The 19,078-nt window shown below is 47.5% G+C and overlaps 1 protein-coding gene across 4 annotated transcripts in view; it reads left to right on the top strand.

The window, feature by feature from the left end:
* The window catches only part of CORO1C (coronin 1C), a 40,547-nt gene that overhangs the window by 13,064 nt on the left and 8,405 nt on the right, over positions 1 to 19,078 (top strand). For all 4 annotated transcript variants that reach the window (XM_080354958.1, XM_080354960.1, XM_080354959.1 and 1 more), the window contains exons 2-3: positions 3,592 to 3,791; positions 12,982 to 13,104. In XM_080354958.1, the coding sequence (XP_080211084.1) occupies positions 3,597 to 3,791; positions 12,982 to 13,104 (318 nt within the window). In that variant the 5' untranslated portion in view covers positions 3,592 to 3,596. The remainder of the gene's footprint in view (positions 1 to 3,591; positions 3,792 to 12,981; positions 13,105 to 19,078) is intronic.

The following is a 19,078-nucleotide window of genomic DNA, read 5'->3' as shown; positions in this document are numbered from 1 at the left end:
CTATGGAAATGAGGACTGGGAGGCTGCTCGCCATGTGTTCCTCAGAGCTCCTGCTGAGGAGGATGAGCTGGAGGTGGGGAACGGGGCAGTGAAGGTGTGCTCGAGAAATCCACTTGGAACAAACAAGGATATTTTTGGATACATCTGAGTCTTTGCATGTTTTTTTTAAAGTCTCTTATAGGAAACCAAAAAAAAAGCCCTTTCCATCAAATGGTAAAAATGAGGGAAATAAACCAGTAGAATATCACCATAGATAAAGGGTGTTTGTCTTCCATTAGAGTGGAAGGGGTGGCAGACCTCCTAGTATCTGATATTTGAGATAATTCTGTGTTGTGTTTTGTTGGTTGGGTGGGTTTTTTTTTGGTTGGTGTTTGGTTTCTTTGGTTTTTTTTATGTTCAGGTGTTGATCAAGCAAAGGAAAGATACAATTATACAATACACATAATCTTCCTTCTTAACTATCACATAGACATCCCCAGTGTTAAAGCGGACAAATGGCAAAACCCCTGGGTACATGATATATTGACACTGGGCAACTAGCTGTGCGTTAACTCAGCAAGGTGGGTTTAAGCCTTCGCTTTACCTTTTATTTAAACCATCAGATATTAATCTCGATGCACAGTGGGATGGAACACTGCCAGTGGGTGAGGAGTTACGAAAATCATGCACAAAGCAGGGGATTTTTCCCTTCTCCGAGATGAATTGCGCACCCCAGGCAGGTGACTGAGGAGGGTTTTGCTGCAAAAAGACATACAAGGTGTGTTTTCAGAAGGGGAAAGGGCTGAGCTGTTTGCAAGGACGTCGTTGGGCTCTGCAAGAACATCACGGCTTCTCCGGGGTGACCTGGTGTCACCTCGGGTACCAGTGAGGGATGGAGGTGGCTGGTGGGAAGGGAGGAGGAGGATGATGATGCTCTGGTACGATGCTCGCTGTAGGGTCTGTTGGAACCAAAGCCGTGGCTGCAAAAGTCCAGGCAGCCCCGAACATCTTACGACTGGGATAGAAACATCCGACAGGTCTCTGAGTGAGTCTACGCAACAAATTAGTAACAGGGTGTGGAACTGCATTTTTTTATGATGTATCTTAATTGGGCCTCAGGCGGTTTGATAGTACAGCGTGTTTCTTGTCTTTTGGGGATCTTTTGAGTTGAAATTCAGTTTTGTTGGTGTGTGTTTCAGAGGGCTGGGGCTCGGCTGGGCTCCTGCTCTGAATCCCCTGGGAAGGGGCTGGTTGGATGGGGCCGCGTTCTGCCTCACCCGGGGATGCAGCATCCCACCTCCATCAGCTTGGGCAGAGCTGTTCCCATCCATTTTGGACGATTTAATCTCTTCCTTTGCCTGAAAACAAAACCAAAACCCTCATCGCACTGCAGGTGGAGCAGTTGTATTTTTTTTCCCCCCAAAATGGGTGCAGCTTTGCTGCCAGGTGATTAATGATCTGTCCCGTGTGCACAGTGGTTTGCTCCTCATATTTCATAGTCCCATTGCATGAAAGGTACTGTCTGCAGCTGCTCCATCCAGTTGTGGAGCTGAACATGATCTCTCAGGGTATCACTGTGTATTTTAAGTGTAAAATGTGGATTTTGCAGCCTTGCGTGGCTGGTTTATTGTTTCCCATCGCACTTCGGTGTCCCGGGTGTGCCCAGGATGGAACAGGCCTTTTAGTTGTGCTGTCAGTGAAATAGTTGGCAGGAAATGTATTATGCAATTCTGTTAACTGATGTTAAGTACAGAGGAAGCCTAAGTTCATGATAGTAATTATTAATAATTATACACAGCTTTTTTCATGTGGGCATCTTAAGCACCCTAATAATTTACAAAATATTTTGCATTTAAAAGCTACACCTTTTATTTTTTTTTTCATAAACTGTGTGAGACCTTAATAAAATGGTGTTTGTGCCACTTTGAAATGACTGAATTAACTGGGGAGATTTAACAGGACATCGGTACAGAAATGGTACAGGGAGAACCCACCTGCTCGCCCATGCTGGAAACAAACGCAGAGCCCTTTGTGCCGGTGTCACTGACCCCGTAATCGGCGCATTTATTATCGGTGCGTGCAGAGAATACTGAGGTTTTTTGCCCAAACTCGCTGCCTGGGCTGTGACTGTGGGTCTGGGCTTGTTCCTGCTGTCACTGGTGACACCGGTGACATTGCCACCTCAGCAGCCGCTTCCCAAACGCTTCAGAGCTGGATGTGATGGGAGGAGCTGGTGGAAAACAAATACTCTGCTTATTTTTTTCTTATCTCTGCAGAAACTGGAGTATTCCACTCCATGCCTGTCTGTTATGTTAATTGTAACATTTTTCTCCTCTTCAAACATGTTCTGTGACTGCTTATTTCCCAGCTCTGATAAGTGCTTTCCTCTAGTTATTCAGCTTTTTGTTGCTGTTAATTTTTTTTTCAAGCTCCGAGACTACAAAACAGCGATCATTCTGAAGTCTATTTTTTTGTTTAATATATTTTTTTACTAGGTTTTCACGCAGAGCCTTTGCAGTCAGAGACAGCGAACAACCTTTTATCACTCGTGCTGCAGACAGGCTGCGCGGGGGGAATCGGTGTCTCCAGAGCATCAGGCTGCTGGGTCGGGAGCAAAGAACTCCATCAAGCTGAGCAATTTTTCCCAGCCTCTCCATGTGCTGGGGGAGGCAAGATAGGAGGTGGACTCTGCTTATTTTTACTCTTTAAATTTTTGTTTGTTTTCCCTAGAGACAGGATAGTAGTAATTTTCTCTCGTATGTAAAAGCAAGATGCTCTATGGAGGCTCCTCATTCCGCAAACCGTGATTGAGGGAGAAAAGTCTTGTGTGATGGGACAAATCCTTCTCAGGCATAAGGGCTCCGTAAGTTTTATGCACAGAGGGCAGGACAGTCTCTCTCTTCCAGGGCTGCTGTTCGCATATGGGGCTGTGCCCGCAGCTCCTTCCAGGGAATCTTCCCCTTTCCCTCTATTCTACCTCAAGCCTTCTTGAAAATTATTTTCCTCAGGAGAAGTGCTACAGACACACTAAGTTAATTTGAGTCATTAGCTTGTTTCCATTACTCCTTTCTGCCTAGGAAACTAATTTTATTACAGTTTTAGTGAGATTTTGGAGTTAGAAGAAAGAAATGGAAGCCAGGGAACATGTGGAACCACTTCGCAGGAACACCGGATTTTGAGAGCGTGCATTTTTATTTACATCTCCTGGACCCTGTCTGACTTGAAAGTAAACAAGTTCAATCCGAGACCAGATTTATCCCTGCAAATATGTAGAGACGTGTCTGAAAACTGCTTTTAGGATTAGGAACTTCCTTTACTGCAATCAGAGAATACATTTTCAATGGGAAAACTGATGCTTAACTGGCAAATTCGAAAACACCCTCAGAAGCGCAGTTGTGTTTGGTGCAAGACTGAAACTTTATTTAAAAGAATAAAGATAAAGGTGAAAGTGGGTGAGAATTCGGCAGGTCTAAAGCAAGGTGCAGGAGTAGGAGGTGAGGCTGTGTATTTGTGTTGCTGGATGCGGATGATGCAGCAGATGAGAGGGTCCCGCGGCGGTTCTTGGTGGATGCCATAACTGATATTGTAATTTTCCTATTCTCTTCCCTGCAGACACGATGAGGCGAGTGGTACGACAGAGCAAATTCCGGCACGTGTTTGGCCAAGCGGTGAAAAACGACCAGTGTTACGACGACATCCGCGTCTCCCGCGTCACTTGGGACAGCTCGTTCTGCGCCGTCAACCCGCGCTTTGTGGCGATCATCGTAGATGCCAGCGGCGGCGGAGCCTTCCTGGTGCTGCCTTTGCACAAGGTAAGTGCTTATTTTTGGAAGTTTCTCCCCGTTGCTCGCTCAGTTCGGCGCTTGTTTATGAGCGACGTTAAGGCTGGGAAGCCTGTGTTGTGACAAACGCCGTGTAAGAACCCATTTAATGTCTCTAATCACTGTAATCCTTCCTGTACATTAAACACGATAAATAAGCATTTTGCTCAATCAATCTGAGCCAATTCTTTATGGCAGAAGTTTCAGCGTAGCATCATACTCCTAATGAAGCCCCATGATTTACGGCAGCAGCAGCCAGGTTTTACCACTGAGCCCTGAGCTCTGAGCTGCTCTTGGTGGTGCCCACCCTCCAGTTACTCTTTTCTATATGATATAAGACAGGAATAATCTTGGTAAGAAAACAGCTCTTCCAAATACCATCGCAGCTGTCCTGAGGTCCTCCCAGATCACAGGGCTGTATCTAGGCTTTATTATACTCCATATAGTATATCTATACACACATACATACTTTATTCTACTACCAGATCTTGTTATCCCCTAGTACCTGACATACTGAGGAGAGAGACTTCACCTGATCTTGGGCTGGGAAACACCCCTTACAGCCTCCGCTGTGCAAAATGCTGCTAATTCTGCAATAAATAACCTTTCAGTGAGCCCGTGTATTCACTCTACTTCATTCCCTTCTCCTTTGAATTTATTTGTAGAGCCCCAGGGGCATGCTTTGCAAAACACACGGCAAAGCCGGGTCCCTGTCCGTGAGCCACGAGAATGGCCGGATCAAAGCAGGGAGGCTGCAAAGACGGGTACAAACGCCGTCCTGGCAGCCTCTTACAGCGCGGTGGGATAGAAGCCCACAAATGAGCAGGAGTGATGTTTCAGGCTGAAATGAATTCCTGGTGCCCCCTGACACTGCATGGAAAAAATTGCAGAGCATCTTTATTTCCACCCTCGTTGGAGAGCGGGGCTCTCGTCTGCCTTGCTGATGCTCAATCCGCAAATTCTTGTGATGAAAGTCTTTTTCCGGAACATTATTTTCTTTGTGACCCTCAGGCTTCTCTCTTAACCATACACTTCAATTCTCCTCAGTCTGTCATCAGCCTGGTCTTTTTTTTCGTTCCCTAGCTCCATTTGCAGATCTGCCCTGTTTATATATAGAAATAGTGACCAGAATTGAATATAGCATCCATCCCACGTGGCGAGTGCGTTACAGGGGCAGAGGCAGCGAGTTCTCACTTATCCCTCAACCCCCTGGCCTCCTGAAATAGCTCTTCAATTGGCTTATAACTCGTTATCAGCCCTTCTTTATGAGCATTCTGCTTTGTGCTCATCTTAGTCCTGCTCTTGCCCAAGTCGCAGGTCTCGATCAGGAGCTTCTTGCTCAACGCAGCGTGCGGTTGCACGCGTGTTGCATCACGGCACAGTCCAATGTGGGTGGCAGAGGATGCACAACCCTCATATTCTCTTACTTTCTCAGTTTTCTTACTTCCTGCCAGTATTTCCCACTAATTCTGAGCGATCTGGCCTTTTTAAGCGCCAGCTTGTGATTGTTTTTTATGTTTATTCGGCGATTCCTCCTGCCCTCCTCTGTTCTTGTCGTTGCCTTTGTGCCCTCAGCGACATTCTGGTCTCACACAGCTGTTGAATATTCAGATATGATGATGTTTCATGCAAAGCCGGAGGAACTTGGTTCCGAAACCCCCCAGCCTGACACGTTCTTTTGCAATGCAACGTGTTGCTGGCTTTGCTCTAACCAGTTCCTGTGTTCCTCATTTATTTTTATAGCCATGGCTGATGAAATCTTTCCTTCAACACCCGAAAATTCTGATTTCTGGTTGAGCCCATTTAGCAGAAAATCATTGAGTTCCCACAGCTAAAACCTCTCTGTTATATTCAGGGGTGGGGGAAAAGGATTAATTTTAAGCCATGTTTTTGGGATGATGTTAAAACTGAGCCATAAAAGCATGATTTTCTGCATTTTGGAGCTTTCCGGAGGCTGCCAGGCTCTGCAGGGAAATGACCCTCCTGTGACTTAATTGCACCGTGTCCGCTCAGCCCGGGCTTGTGTGGGTCACTGGAGATGGCTTCTCATGTGGCTTGACCTTCCGCGCGGGGTGAGCGGATCCTGCGCCGCTCATCACAAAAAAGTGGTTTTTACTCATTTTAAACGGCTTTTTTTAGTCTTTTTTTTTTTTTTTCCCTGGCGGCAGTGGATTTTACACCCAGGCGGGCGCCTCCCGCCTCCCTCCCCGGCCCTGCGCTGGGGGTCGGGGTCTGTGTGTGGGTGATTTTAGGGCTGAACACCCCCTCCACCCCCCCCTTCCCCCCCTTCCCCGTTCCGCGCACCCATGTGCGGAGGCGGAAAACGCGGGAGTTTCCCCCCCGCGGCCCCGCCCTCCGCGCCGCGCGCGCGCAGCCGCTCCCGCCGCAGCGGCACTGCGGCTGCCGCGGCTTTTTACCTTATATGGTCATGGCAGCGCTCGCGGCCGCCGGCGCTGATTGGCGGGGGCGGGGGCGCGGCGCGGCAAGTGCGCGGCCGTTAACCCTTGAGCGCCCGCGCCCCGCGATCCCCGGGGCGTCCCGGGACCCCCCGACCGAACCCGGGGGCGGTGGGAGACCCTCCGGCAGCCCCTGGGGCAGGGAGGTGTGCGGAGACCCGGGGGGCTGCACCCCCGTCCTCTCCATCCCTGCATCCTCCTCCATCCCCCGGTGCGGAGCAGCAGCCAGGGCCGGTGCAGCCGAGCGGGGTTTGCTGGCAGGGGAAAGGCTTTGTCTGAATTTCCTGTTTTGTTTTGTGGGCTTTTTTGTTTTGTTTTGGTTTTTTTTTTGCATGCACATGTGCAGGGTTTTTTGCCAGGACCTCGCCATTCCCATGCTCCGGCAAGAGCCGCCATCCGAGTTGCTGAAAATTGCAATTCCCCCAGGTTTGGCCGGTCTGCAGAGAGATGGTCTCGCTTGGAACGCAGCACATGTTTCCAAAAAGCTGTGATTTATGTCAGTTAATGATGTGTAGATGATGAAAGTCAAGCTAATCAGCATTAACTGTACACACCAGGGAACAACTGAAAACGCAGCTGCTTATCCTGGGCTGTGGGTGACTGGTGCTGAGCAAAGCGTTACTGTAGAATATCACCATTAAACTGGAAGCTTGCAGGCTGTTAGAGTTGGTTTTCTTTGAGCCTTACCCCAGGTGAAACAGGTAACCTGCAGATAAAACTCTTCAGCCTTTGCTGATGGGTACGTGCTGCTGGGTTAGATGGAGACGGGTGGGTGTTAGGGAATTAAGGAAGAGTGGGGTTTTTTTTCCCTTCCTTGAGAAATCTTTGCCGTTTGTATCTGCAAAGAATAAAGCTGCTGCACAGGGTTCCTTTTTTGTTTCAGTTCCTCTAGAAAGATGCCCGCAGCGGAAAGTCACGTTATGTAAGGCCTTCAGAAGAGGCTTATTCGGTCTCTTTTGGATGTACCTTTTATTAGATGTTTGCACTGGTGTGCCTGGCTCCTCGTTGCGCTCCCGTTGCCCGGGCTGTGATCAGACAGGTGCTCTGAGGCAATGAGCACAGGGGTGGGCGAGCACACACCTCGGGAATGATCTTTGGGAAGGAATACGTTGTTCTGCAAGTGCTGTCGCATTCAATGTGCCATATGTAGGTTGTTAATCAGCTGTTCCAGGTCCTCATTCCTCCAGGAAGGACTTGGGGGGGGGATCATTCTTTTATTATTCTTTTATGTAATTTATTTTTTTAATTTTTATATATATAATATAATTTATATAGTATTTTTATTATTATTCTTTTCTGTAAAATAAAAGATACCATTCTGATGGGTTCGTTGAGGCCTTGCAGAATTTTAGGTGGAGTGTGGATGGAAGTATGTGAATTAAAATGAATTAACGTGTCGCTTCGGCTGCCGTGGAGCCATGTCAGTGCTAGTGCTGCAGCTCGTTTTTGTAGCCATGTCCCTCTAAGAGAAGTTTGAAGGTGGGACACTATGAAGGGGTATTTCCCCCTAAAATTTGGTCAGCAGCTCCACATCGTTTTGAATGCTGGGTGGAGGAAATTAAAATTCAAGACAACTCTGTAACGACTGACTAAAAAGCAAGACGTTGGTGGTTTTAAAATATCCAGGTTATCTTGTGACTGGTGAAACTGCTAAATCCTGGTTTCTTGCAGATTTTTCGTCCATCTGCTGTGCATAGAGAGGCGTTGCCTCCTTTCTCCACTCTGCAGGGGTTTTACCACTTATCCCAGAACCTGGAACATTTAAGATACCGATCAGTTTTCAGTTGAAAGTTCCCAGTTTTGCTAACGGGGGAATTGTCTGCTTCAGAAATCGTACTTTAGGGACAGAACAAACAAGTGACTCTGTGTCTTTTTAATGTAGTTTCTGGGCAGCAGGTCTCTTTGTTTCAAATCTCTGCATCTTCTGCCTGAAGGGTTTTCTCAGCTACAAGTTAGCCGGGGCTGAAATTTGATTTTGAATTGTGTTTAGAGCTTTCTTCTAGACATCAGCTGAAATACCAGAGTCATGCTGTGTACCCAGCGCTGAGGTACAGGAATTAGCAGTTCAGGTTGGGTTTTGGGGGGGTTGTTTGTGTTGTTTTTTTCAGGTTTTAAAGCCAGCATGTGAGTAGTTGATTGTTGCAGTTGAATCGTTGAATCCCAGGTTGGAAGGGACCTCAAGGATCACCTGGTCCAATTGTGTTGGCAAAAGCCTGGTCAGGACAAGCTGGCCCAGCACCCTGTCCAGCTGGACCTTAAAATTCTCTAGTGTTGAGGAATCCACCAGTTCCCTGGGGAAGTTGTTCCAATGGCCACTTGTTCTCATCAGGAAAAAATTCCCTATTGTGTCCCAGCAGAATCTGCCCAGCAGTAACTTGCACCCGTGTTTTTCTTCACTTTGTGCATCCATTTATGTTCAGAACAAGGACCTTTATTCTGTAGCACCTGTAATGTCGCAGCCCTGCCACCGTCAAGGCGATAGAACGAGAATAGAAGCACCACAGAGGGATTTTCGGAGGCACAAGCGATGTTTGGAAAGCAGCATGCAGTTATCCCTTCAAGTCTCTTATTGCGTGACATTAACAGTAGACCTTTTGGGAGTAACACTTTTCATAACCTTCCCAATTCGTTCTGGATGCCTTGATTGGTTTGCTGGGTGACTAATGGCTGTTTGCCCCGGTCATGGGAGCGCAGTGCGTTTTTTACATCCTACTGCAGCATTTTCCCCCAACCGCCTCCTGCACCACCAGCTGCTGCCACCAGTGCTGGGGGTTCCATGGCTGGAACACGTTAAACTCAACTGGACTTCATGAAACTTGAGCTCATTGTGGGGAAAAAAAATCACAATTTAGCTGAGAAAAAGGGAATATTTTCTGTAGCAGAGAAAAGGTACTGGTGGGTTTGTATTTCAGGCTTTGCAGTGGTGACCTGATTTCCTTCCTCAAACTTTTGCAAAGCATGGAGGGGGGAGTTGCTTTTGCTTGTGCAACTTGATGCCACTTCCCTGTTTTAAATGGGGATCTGAATGAGCACAACCAGGGGCTGGGGGAAGCAGCTGTTCTCCCTGATATTTTTACCATAATCCATGAGATGTTTCCTGCAACCAGTTGCCCTTTTCTGGCAGAGAAGCCACTGTAAGGCAGTCAAATTAATTCATAAAACTAACACTTTTAGGAGCAGTTTTCCTGTGACACTTATCTGGCCCTTCTGGATTTCATTACTTTTTTTCTTTCACATTGGTCACTTTTTTTTCCTGATCCAGGATACATGAAAGCACTAAATGAGTTCATTCGGTAAGATCATCTCACCACCTGTTGCAAGGGCTTGAATATTAAGTGTGCTCCTAGTGAACACCATCCAGCATATTAATAGTAATCCTCAAATTCACCTTTTGGATGACTTTTTATGACAACACAACTCTGAGTTTCAGAAGTTGTTACTGTGGTGTGTTGCTCAGCCAGAGTTGTGATGGATTATGAGGAGGATTTAATTTCTTGAAGTCGTTCCGAGTTAATTTTAAGCTTTGTATCAGCACTTGAGATTTATTTAAAATCCTTAACTAATTAACAGCTTACATTTTAAAAATAAATAAATAACCCCCCAAACCTGCGAGTATTATGGTGGCGTGAAAACACTCCCATTTGGCAGCAAAGCTGCGAAACCTCATGGTGTCCTTGTGGCAGAGGCGTCTCTTTTCAAAGGAATTGTACTTAGAAACATTGAATTTGGTCATTTTACTAGCTGCTGTTTTATTAATATCCTACTGCAGGCTTCTTGGTCTTTCCCTTTTGGCAAAGCCCCCCAAATACTGTTTTTAAAGCTGTTTTGTGCATGGTTAATCCCACCCGATGGCATGAACAGGGGTGACTGGTGCTGCGGAGGGGAACAATGCTGGGAGGAGGAACCTGCGGTGTGTCCTGCACAGACACTCGTTACAATTCGGTGGTAAAGTAACACATTTGAGTTAAAAACGGCTCATTTCTCACCCTGCTGGGTGCTGGGTGGGAAGGTGTGTTGGGCCAGGCCGGGGCTGGTGACCCGGGTTATTGTCCTGTGACACCCCACCCTGTCCCGATGCCCTTTGAAGGGTCAGACCTGCTAATAAAAGTGTTGTTTGTTTTCAAATGGAGCAGATGAGGCGCGTGTCGGAGCGTTGCCGAGCAGAGCTCTCGCCCTTCACTATGTGCTCAGGAAAGCACCCGCGGTTTCCTCCGCCCTGCGAAGACGGTTTTGTGTCTCTGACCGCACGTCAGCGGCTTCTCTGAAAGCGCTTGAACTTCTTGCAGCTTGGAGCAGTGCTGCAGTCTTTTACACTCGCCCATTCTGTCCCTCTCCATCCTTATTTATTCTCGTTTTGCTGTTTTGACAGTATTTGTGGACGCTGGTGGGCAGAGGAGTCTGTTCTCGTGCAGCAATGCCGTGCCCAGGGGTAGGAGTTGATCTCGGCATCTCCCCCAACTGAGTCTTCCTCTGCCAGCCCTGGGTGCTGCGGTATTTGCAGCAGTGTGACATCTCTTTTTTTTTATACTCTGCTTGCATGGTTTTGCACATTTTTGTGAATAAATATGCTTGAGGTTGCTTGGAGTTGTCGCATCCCCCACACTCCTCCTAAATAACATCTCGTTTTCCCCATCCTCGCTCTGTTCCCTTGTTAGAACTGGTTTTTGTGTGTCACTGGCCACATCCAGGCAGGAAAAAGCTGAGCTTTGCAGGTGACGCTGGTTGGCAGCTGTTGACCTGCAAGGTGGTGCAAAGGTATTTCTGCTCAGTTTGGTTTAACTTCTCCTTTGTGCATCTGCTGTTTCTTCTTGATCCAGATGGCTCTGGGCTGCAAAATGCATCGTGTCCTTGTCCAAAACAGCCACGCCTGTGCATCCATCTCAAGTTCCTCAGCTCGGTGACAAGGCTGAGTTTTATTCTAGCTTGGTGACAACGCCGAGCTTCACCTGCTGAGGAACCGCGCTGAGCCCATGGCTGGACTGCTCCCTTCTGCTTTCGGGCATCGAGAACTCACATGGAGCCTCTGTCATCTCATTTTCCCCGCTGCCCATTAGAGAGCTAATGGATGTACGAGATAGCTGCTTTAAAAAATGAGCTGGGTTTTAGGTGATCAAAAGCAGGCGGTGGGGCTGCCTGGTCCGTGCTGTCACAGGCACTTGGCTGCTGCAGCTCCTGGTGTTCAGGTTCATCGTGATCAAAACTGAAAGGTGAAGTTTGTGGTTTAATTTGTTCAAATTGAATTTTTTTTTTTCCCTTCCTCCCTGCAGTAATAAATTACTGTAAAAACTCTAAACTAAACTGACAAGCACTCGTGCAGCCTGCAAATAATTACCGTAGGCTCGTCTTAGAGGATTACTCTGAGCCCTGCCTGGGAGCCAGATCAGGTAGTCGCTCAGCCTCACAGAATTAGTCGCATTTTTTCTTTTGGTTTAGGTCTATGTTTGTATCTGGCCAGTAATGCGACTTCTGAATTATGTTTGCCTGCATATGCTCTGCATGGTTCTTTTTTTAATTAGATAAATTAAAGTGGATTGACTATACATGTCAGTTGGGTGTATTAATTTTTTAAATCCTATTTCACATTATGGCATCCAAGAGGGATTACACAGACTTTAATTTTTGAATGTCTGGTTTATGGCTTTTCATCTACAACACTTTCACTTCTAATCATTTTAAAAGCATTTGAATCACTGAGACAGGCTTTTTTTTTTGAAACCTAAATTTTCTATTTCGGAAATAGCAGTGGGTTTGTTTCTCTGACTTTGTTTGGATCTATATCTTGTTGTGCTGCTAGTAGAGGTCTTCAGGTCAGTGGTTTTCCAAAGCCAGTATCCAGCATTATTCCGATCCTTTGTACGTACGACAGCGTTGAATAGGAACAGCCTTGCGCGTGGAGATGGGTGGGAGGCATAGATTACGAGATGCAGCTTCCAGGGCTGGGGAATGTCACTGCGGAGTGGCAGCAGTGACATACCAGCCATTTCTTCTGCGTATTTAAACACGAAAGACGACGACCCGGTCCCAGACCTCTCCCTCCTGTCTCTCTTCTCCCACCGCTCAGGAAAAGGCCATCACAGCATTCCCTGGAAACAAAACCCCTCGGAGCAGGACTTGACCAAGAGAGATAACGAAGATTAGAGTGATTTTTGTTTCCTTTCACATGGCGCAGCAGGAGTGTTGGGTCCATCAGCGGTTTGGGGGTGCCAAGTGCTTTGGGGTATTAAGAGGCCCCATCAGCACAATGTAGATCCAGTTGGCGAGGTTGGTGTCTTTGCAACAACTGCGTTGGCATCACTAGATTTGTCTCATTTCGAATTAATTCAATTAAAATTCTAGCTTGGTTATCTTTAGCTGTCACCGGCAGTTGTTGTGAAGCGCAGACAAACCCAGAGCTTCACTGGTCGGGCAGAGTCCTTTTCTCAAAATGCTGGGGACAGGCAGAGGGACGGCGTCACAGCAGGTGCTGAGATACGGGCAGCAAGGCATCTCTGCATCCGCGAGGAGTCCAGCCTCTCAACATTGTCTTTTCACCATCAGGAGTTTCCAGCTGGTTGGTGCTGGAGAAAAGAGTTGCTAATTTGTTTTCTCTACCGATACATGAGATGATTCAAATTTCATGAAACTGTGAATACTGACAGAGCTAATGGGGCGTTTGGAAGCATCTTCCTCCCTTCTGAGCTGTGCTGGCTGTGTATTACAGCTCTGTTTCTTGTTTCCCCCCTCAGACAGGCAGGATTGACAAGTCCTACCCCACAGTGTGTGGCCACACAGGACCGGTGCTGGACATCGACTGGTGTCCCCATAATGACCAGGTCATCGCCAGTGGCTCCGAGGACTGCACCGTCATGGTGAGTGTATTTACTTTGTCTTGCAGGGTGGGGTTTGCTTCATGCTAAAAATGTGGCTGCAAAAGACACTTGTATTTCTGAAGACATCTCTTGTCCTGGTGCCAAGGGCAGAGTCCTTGCTGGTACCGTGGTACCATGATACCATGCACGTTTTATCTTGCTTTAAGAAATGATGCTGTCTGGGCTGCAGGGCCTAGCTAAAAATTGGAGCAAAAATAGCAGAATGAGCTTTATTACCTGCGGAACAGCAGAATTTGGACTCTCACAATTGGTACTTTCTTGTCGTGTTACTGTTTGAGAAGGTGCAGCCTCAGACTTCCGAGAAGAATCTCTTTAGCACTGAGACGGACTTGGCCCGTGTCTTCCTGGCTTTGTCTTCAATTGCTTTTCTGTTTTTCCTTCCCCTGGGGATCTGTCTCATGTTTGGGAAGAGGAAAGAGAAGCGTGCCAGTCAGTGCTGGGAGGTGTTTTGGTTTTGCAGAAGATGGAGGTGGTTCCTTGCCTCAGATATCCTGATGGATGCGGTGGGAAGAGGTGGGGATTGGAGGGGAACAAGCCCATCAGGTTTCAGAATTGCTTCACCCCTTGATTTAATGGTGAGGCTTAAATTTATTTCGTATACTTGCAGGTTGTGAGCAGATGTCAAAAGGGCTTTTAAATGGAATAAATAAAAAATAGTCCAAATTCTGCACCTGCCAGCCTTGGTCCTGAGACCTATTCTACCTCAGTCAAGGCCCAGTGAACAATAGACGACCTTGCTCCGTGATGGATGTGGAATCCTGCGTATGCAAACACAGCAGAATAAGTGAAAGAAAATCCTTGTAAGATGAAATAATGCCAAATAACTTCAGTGATCTTTGGCCATATTTAGAAATGCTGTAGGCTGAATGTTATATTGAAATCTTATTATAGATCATGTCAGATAAATTCCTTTGCTTCTGTTCATCGTTAAAATGTTTGGGAGGGGATTCATCCCAAGAGGATTATCCTGTGATCTCTCAGTCTTGGAAGCTGAAGCATGTTAACGAAATGTGCTATATTTAATATAAAACAAAACAACAAGCTTCTGTGTTTGTAATGTTCGCTACTGGGTTAGAACTAAGCTTTGGAAGATGCAGAAATGTTCTTCCAGAAACCAGGATCCAGAAGGGCTGCAAGTCGGCGTCTGAAACATGAGCATCGACAGAGAGTCCGTAGCTGCCGCCTTGGAGGCAAAATAAGTCGCTAATCCATGTGCAATGAGAAGTATGTTGTGAGGCTCCAGAGGGATTGAATTATGCAGAAAAACCAACAGTGTTCAATTACAAGTTGTCCAAATGCTCCTAATGTAGACACAAACTCGTCTGCGAGAATCTGAGCCTACGAGTGCCCAGACGAGCTCCGTGGGCCGCGCTGGGTTTGCTGCGGCTGCTGCTTTGTCTGCGTGCACCGATGGGAGGGACGAGCTTCCCCTGGGGGCAACACGCGTGTGGACGGGTCTGCACGCTCGTGTTCCTGCATGGGACCGGTCAGCCTGACCATGTCTTGATGGAAGCAAGCAGTGGGAAATAAAAATGAGTCCTTGCTGCGCTCAGAGGAACAAGCAATACGCAGCTCATGGTGTTAGGTGCGTGTCAGCTGGAGGTTTAAAATGCAGTGAAGCTGAGTGCCAGCTATAGCGATGGAGAAAGCAGAGAGGACTAGCTAAAGAATCATCAAATCATGGAATACCAGGTGGGAAGGGACCTCAAGAATCATCTGGTCCAGCCTTGAAGTTAAAGACTTAAATTGAATTTCTTGTTTAGTATCGTGGAACTTCTGGTGAGAAATGATGTGTCTCAAATCATTTGGGATAGTTGTTGGCTGGACAGAGATCGAGTATGTAAAGAACAACCTGGCCTGGGCTATTTGGAAGAAAACTTGATGAGCTAATGGGCCTCCCCATTTTTAATTGCATTTTTGTCCTGGCACAGGTAATTTAGCATCCTGATTTCTTTGCTTTTCTTCAGTAGAGGTTTTGGAATCCTGTTTCCTGAACAGCCTGGCACTGAACACACCGCACTCGAAAGGACCTGTGGTTGTTCAGCAGCTCCAAACCCTTCATCAGCCAACGTGAAATAAGAAAGGGATGTGGCAGAGGAGATCGTGTGGCTTTGTGCACAAGTGCCAGCTGATCTGTGAGAAATACCCGATTCCCTGCAGCCACCACTTGGAACTGTCTGCAGCCTCTGTGCTGCGCAGGGAAGGTGAACTTGGTCCTTTCAACAGCTAGAAGCATTTTCATATGTATAAAACCTTAGATTTGCAGAAGGTGGAAATACCCTGTGAGCTGCATAGAAACCTTGAGCAGGTTCTGGTGTTTGAGATCCTGAGACTAGGGGTTGAAATATGGGGCTGGGTAAGAAAGATCGTTTTGTGGTACCGCTGGGCTTTGTGGCTTGGGCAGCTTTAGAGATTTAATTATTAGCAGCTATGTCAAGATCTGTGTGATGGGAGGTAACTGACAGGTGTGACTGACAGTTTCAGATGATACACTCGTTTATTTTGCTGTCGCATGTGGTACATTCAGAAATGATGTGGGGGCAGAGAGGCAGTAGATGGTGGGGGTGATGCTCAGGGCAGCTCAGCCTCGCAAGGCCACCTTTGTGCAGGTCCCAGGGCTGCTGGGTATGAGCACTGATCCCAGCAGAGGAAAAGGCAGAATGGACCCCATCTCCTCCACTCTGAATTGTTCTCAGGAAAACATCCTTTAAACCCCTGTGGTGTGCAGATACCTTCTGTGGCCTCTGCCAGTGTTCTCTTTGAAGAGTGGATTTCCTTGTGCCAACAAATAAGAGATTTCTGAAATATTAATGGTGGTTGTTCTGCTGAGTGACTGTAATTTGCTGCAGGTTTTAAATTCGGCTAGAAAACGTTTGATTATATCAAGGCTTGTAGATGGTATCAGGTGTCCTTTCTCAGATATGCAAAATTTGCTCTATCAGAAGGTGAATACTAATAAGATCACATGCAATGGCCAGAGTAGAGTTTGTCTGATTGAGCGCATTGTTTTAAAAATTAATCCATATTCCTTGCAGTGACCGGGGGACAGTAGACTGGTGGCAGACAGTTGAGATGTGGTACCAGGACAGGATGAATCGGGACTGGCTAGTGGAGGAGGTGGTCTTGTAGCCATGAAAAACGGGTGCACAAAGTGCATTTTCCTGTAGTGACACTGGTAAAACCCAGGGCTCAAACTCATTTCTTTCACATGTAATGTGGATTTAGGAGTTAATGTCATTTCTAGAAATTGACCTAAAGGTCTCTGCAGGTCGCTGCAGAGCCAGAAGAGATGGGTTTTGATTCTTTTTAAAGAGTGTAGAAAGGGTGCTGGAAAAGTTGGCTTTATTTTCTTCCTCACACGCTGTTTGTGCAAAACCTTTTCCCGTCCTGCTCTTCCTCTGAGACCCAAACCTCTCCGCACCACCGTGCCGTGACTTCACTTCCTCCATCGCAAACAAACCAGCCATTTTAACTTTAAAAAACCCCCAAAACCAAACCAAGCAACCCCCAAACCCCCACAGGTGGGAGAGCAGACCAATTTACCGATGTCCTGTTAATCTTGCGACGTTTCCAGGTTTCCTTTCTGTGTTCACCCCAAGTCCTCACTTTCCGCAGGGTGGGTCCTGCTTCAAAAGCGAAAGTGCCTGAATTTGCCCCGTGAATGTGATTTCAGCCCCTGCCACGATGGGCTCCCGCCCCATGCTGGAATGAGTGGGCTGGGGCTCTCGGGAACACACCCCGATCTTGCACACTCCTGGGTTTTGGGGTTTTTTTGCAATACCAAGCAGGATTATTAAGTCAATAGTCTCTGTAATCTGCAGAGGATGACGCTGCTCTGCAGCTGCTGTAAACTATAGGGGCTTTCCCTTAATAAAAGAAAATCTGTCCTCCGGAGGCTTTTAAAAAATCCTTTTCATTTGTATCTTGCCTCAAATACCTCCCTTTCCTTTCCCACCCCCTGCCCTCGCTGCCTCGCCTTTAAACTTGGTCCTGGAGTTTTCTAGCTCATAAGTTACTTTGCTATGAAGTGCTTGTTCCAAAGGATCCCCACACCGTTCCTGGCTGGGACAGTGCGGATCAGAAACGGGGACCTGAGGGACATGGGAGGACAGTTGGCTGCAGGTGTTGGAGCTGCTCTGACCCTGCTGCTGTCCCTGCATCCCCGGGTCACACTTCGCCAAGAATCTCATGCTGCTTCTGGGCCTTTTTGTGAATAAATTCAGTGTTTTACCTGCCAGGCAGAGCTGTCAGACCCGAGCTGCTCGTGTCGAGCATCCCCTGGTCCCTGCGCTGGTGTCACCTCCCGTCCTTCTGCTCCAGAGCCCCTGGCTCCCCTGCCTTGTCTCTGCTGACATCTCCCAGCTCTCATCCTTTCTTTCCAACCATTTTACCGGTTTAGGTAACAATCTGTTTTCTGCAGCATTGTGTTCTGCCTACAGCTGTGAATGGAGGTGGCTCATCTGAGGGATGTGCCAGTCCTGACGTTAAGTGCAGGGAGCAGTTTTAACAGATGGATATTCAAGTTCTCCCATCAGCAGGTGTGTTTTCAACTGTTGCTGCTGTCAGGTTGTTATTCCCTGATGGCAAGTAGAAAGCTGCTTCTTTACAGCTTCTAACTGGGTTTTATCTGGGCAGGTGAGATGATTTGTTGCCGTTTGCAAGACGCATTGTGTTTCAGCATGATGCTCTCGTGCTGTGGTCGCTCGCAAAGCTGGTGCGGAACTGGCAGGACAACGTTCTGCCTTCCCAGGCTGAACAGCTATTGTTTGCAAACCAGTTTTAAAATGTGCTTGCTGGTAAAAGCCCTGGTTTCTGCTATCTGGGTGCTAGCGCTGGTCTGTCAGGCAGGAGGAAAAAGAGGGATTCTCAGCCCTGGCGGGGGAATTCTCTGCTGACGTGATGGGTCTGTCGCAGGTCCTTCCGCCGGGATGCTGAGGCCGCTGAGAGCTGCATCACTGAAAAGTGAAACAATTTTAGGGTTGTGCAGAGGTGAGCTGATATGTGCTGAGAATTTTTGCATCTCGGAGGTTTCGATTCGAGCAGCAGCCGCCCCTGCGAGAAGGGAGAAACTGGGATTAGCGCAAAAACCCGTGTTGCCCTCCCTCCCTGCATCGGTTTGGAACCACGCTGGGCTCGCATCTCCCGGCTCCAAGAGCTGCTTGGGCACCCTGGGCAGCTCTGCCCAGCCTTGTCCTCCAGCTCCAGGAAAACCAAACAAAAGAAGGCGAAGCAAATGCGCTCTAATGCTGCCACCTAGCTATAGGCAGCTATAATTGCTCACTGACGGGCTTTCCATTCCATTTTTCATTCACTACACGCAGGTCAAACTCAGTTCAAAGGCGATTGTCCGGTGCTGAATCGCAGGCATAGTTTTGGCAGGGCTGGTCCTACCTTGGGGCACGGGCGATGGGTTTTATCTCTCCTATCCGCGGTCCCTGCTGGTTGCACAAGCCGCTTCCTTCGGTGCATAAACCCGCTGTGACCCCGCCACTGGAATCCCAGCGCTCTGCCAGCCTTGGGGTCTGTTCCCCTCCTCATGGCACTTTCCTGGAGATGTTTGCAGCAGAACTGTTGCGCAACCACGCAGGCAAAAACCAAACAGGCAGTTTGCTGTATTCCTGCAACGCTAACTTGGGCTGATTTAACCTTTGCCAGGAACAAACTGCTTTTCCCCAGTTAGATGGCATCTGAAAAGAGGCTCTAAACATAATGGAAAACCAACTGTCAGTATTTCAAAAGGAATTAAAAGCAGTCACCGCTATAGCTGCGTAATTTGAAAAGACAGCAGCTTGGTCAGATGGAATTGGATCTGCAAGGTGAATTTTTTGGTGAATCCTTCTCAGGCAGCACCTGATACGAATGGACCTCTGGACACAGTGATAATGCGCTTGTTGCGGCGTAAGTAGCTGGTGGTTATTTGCTGGAAGGATGTTATGTGCAGATGACCCAAAGG

Source organism: Nesoenas mayeri (assembly GCF_963082525.1).
Source record: "Nesoenas mayeri genome assembly, chromosome: 17".
Classification (NCBI taxonomy): domain Eukaryota; kingdom Metazoa; phylum Chordata; class Aves; order Columbiformes; family Columbidae; genus Nesoenas; species Nesoenas mayeri.
This window is presented reverse-complemented; position numbering and strand designations above follow the sequence as displayed.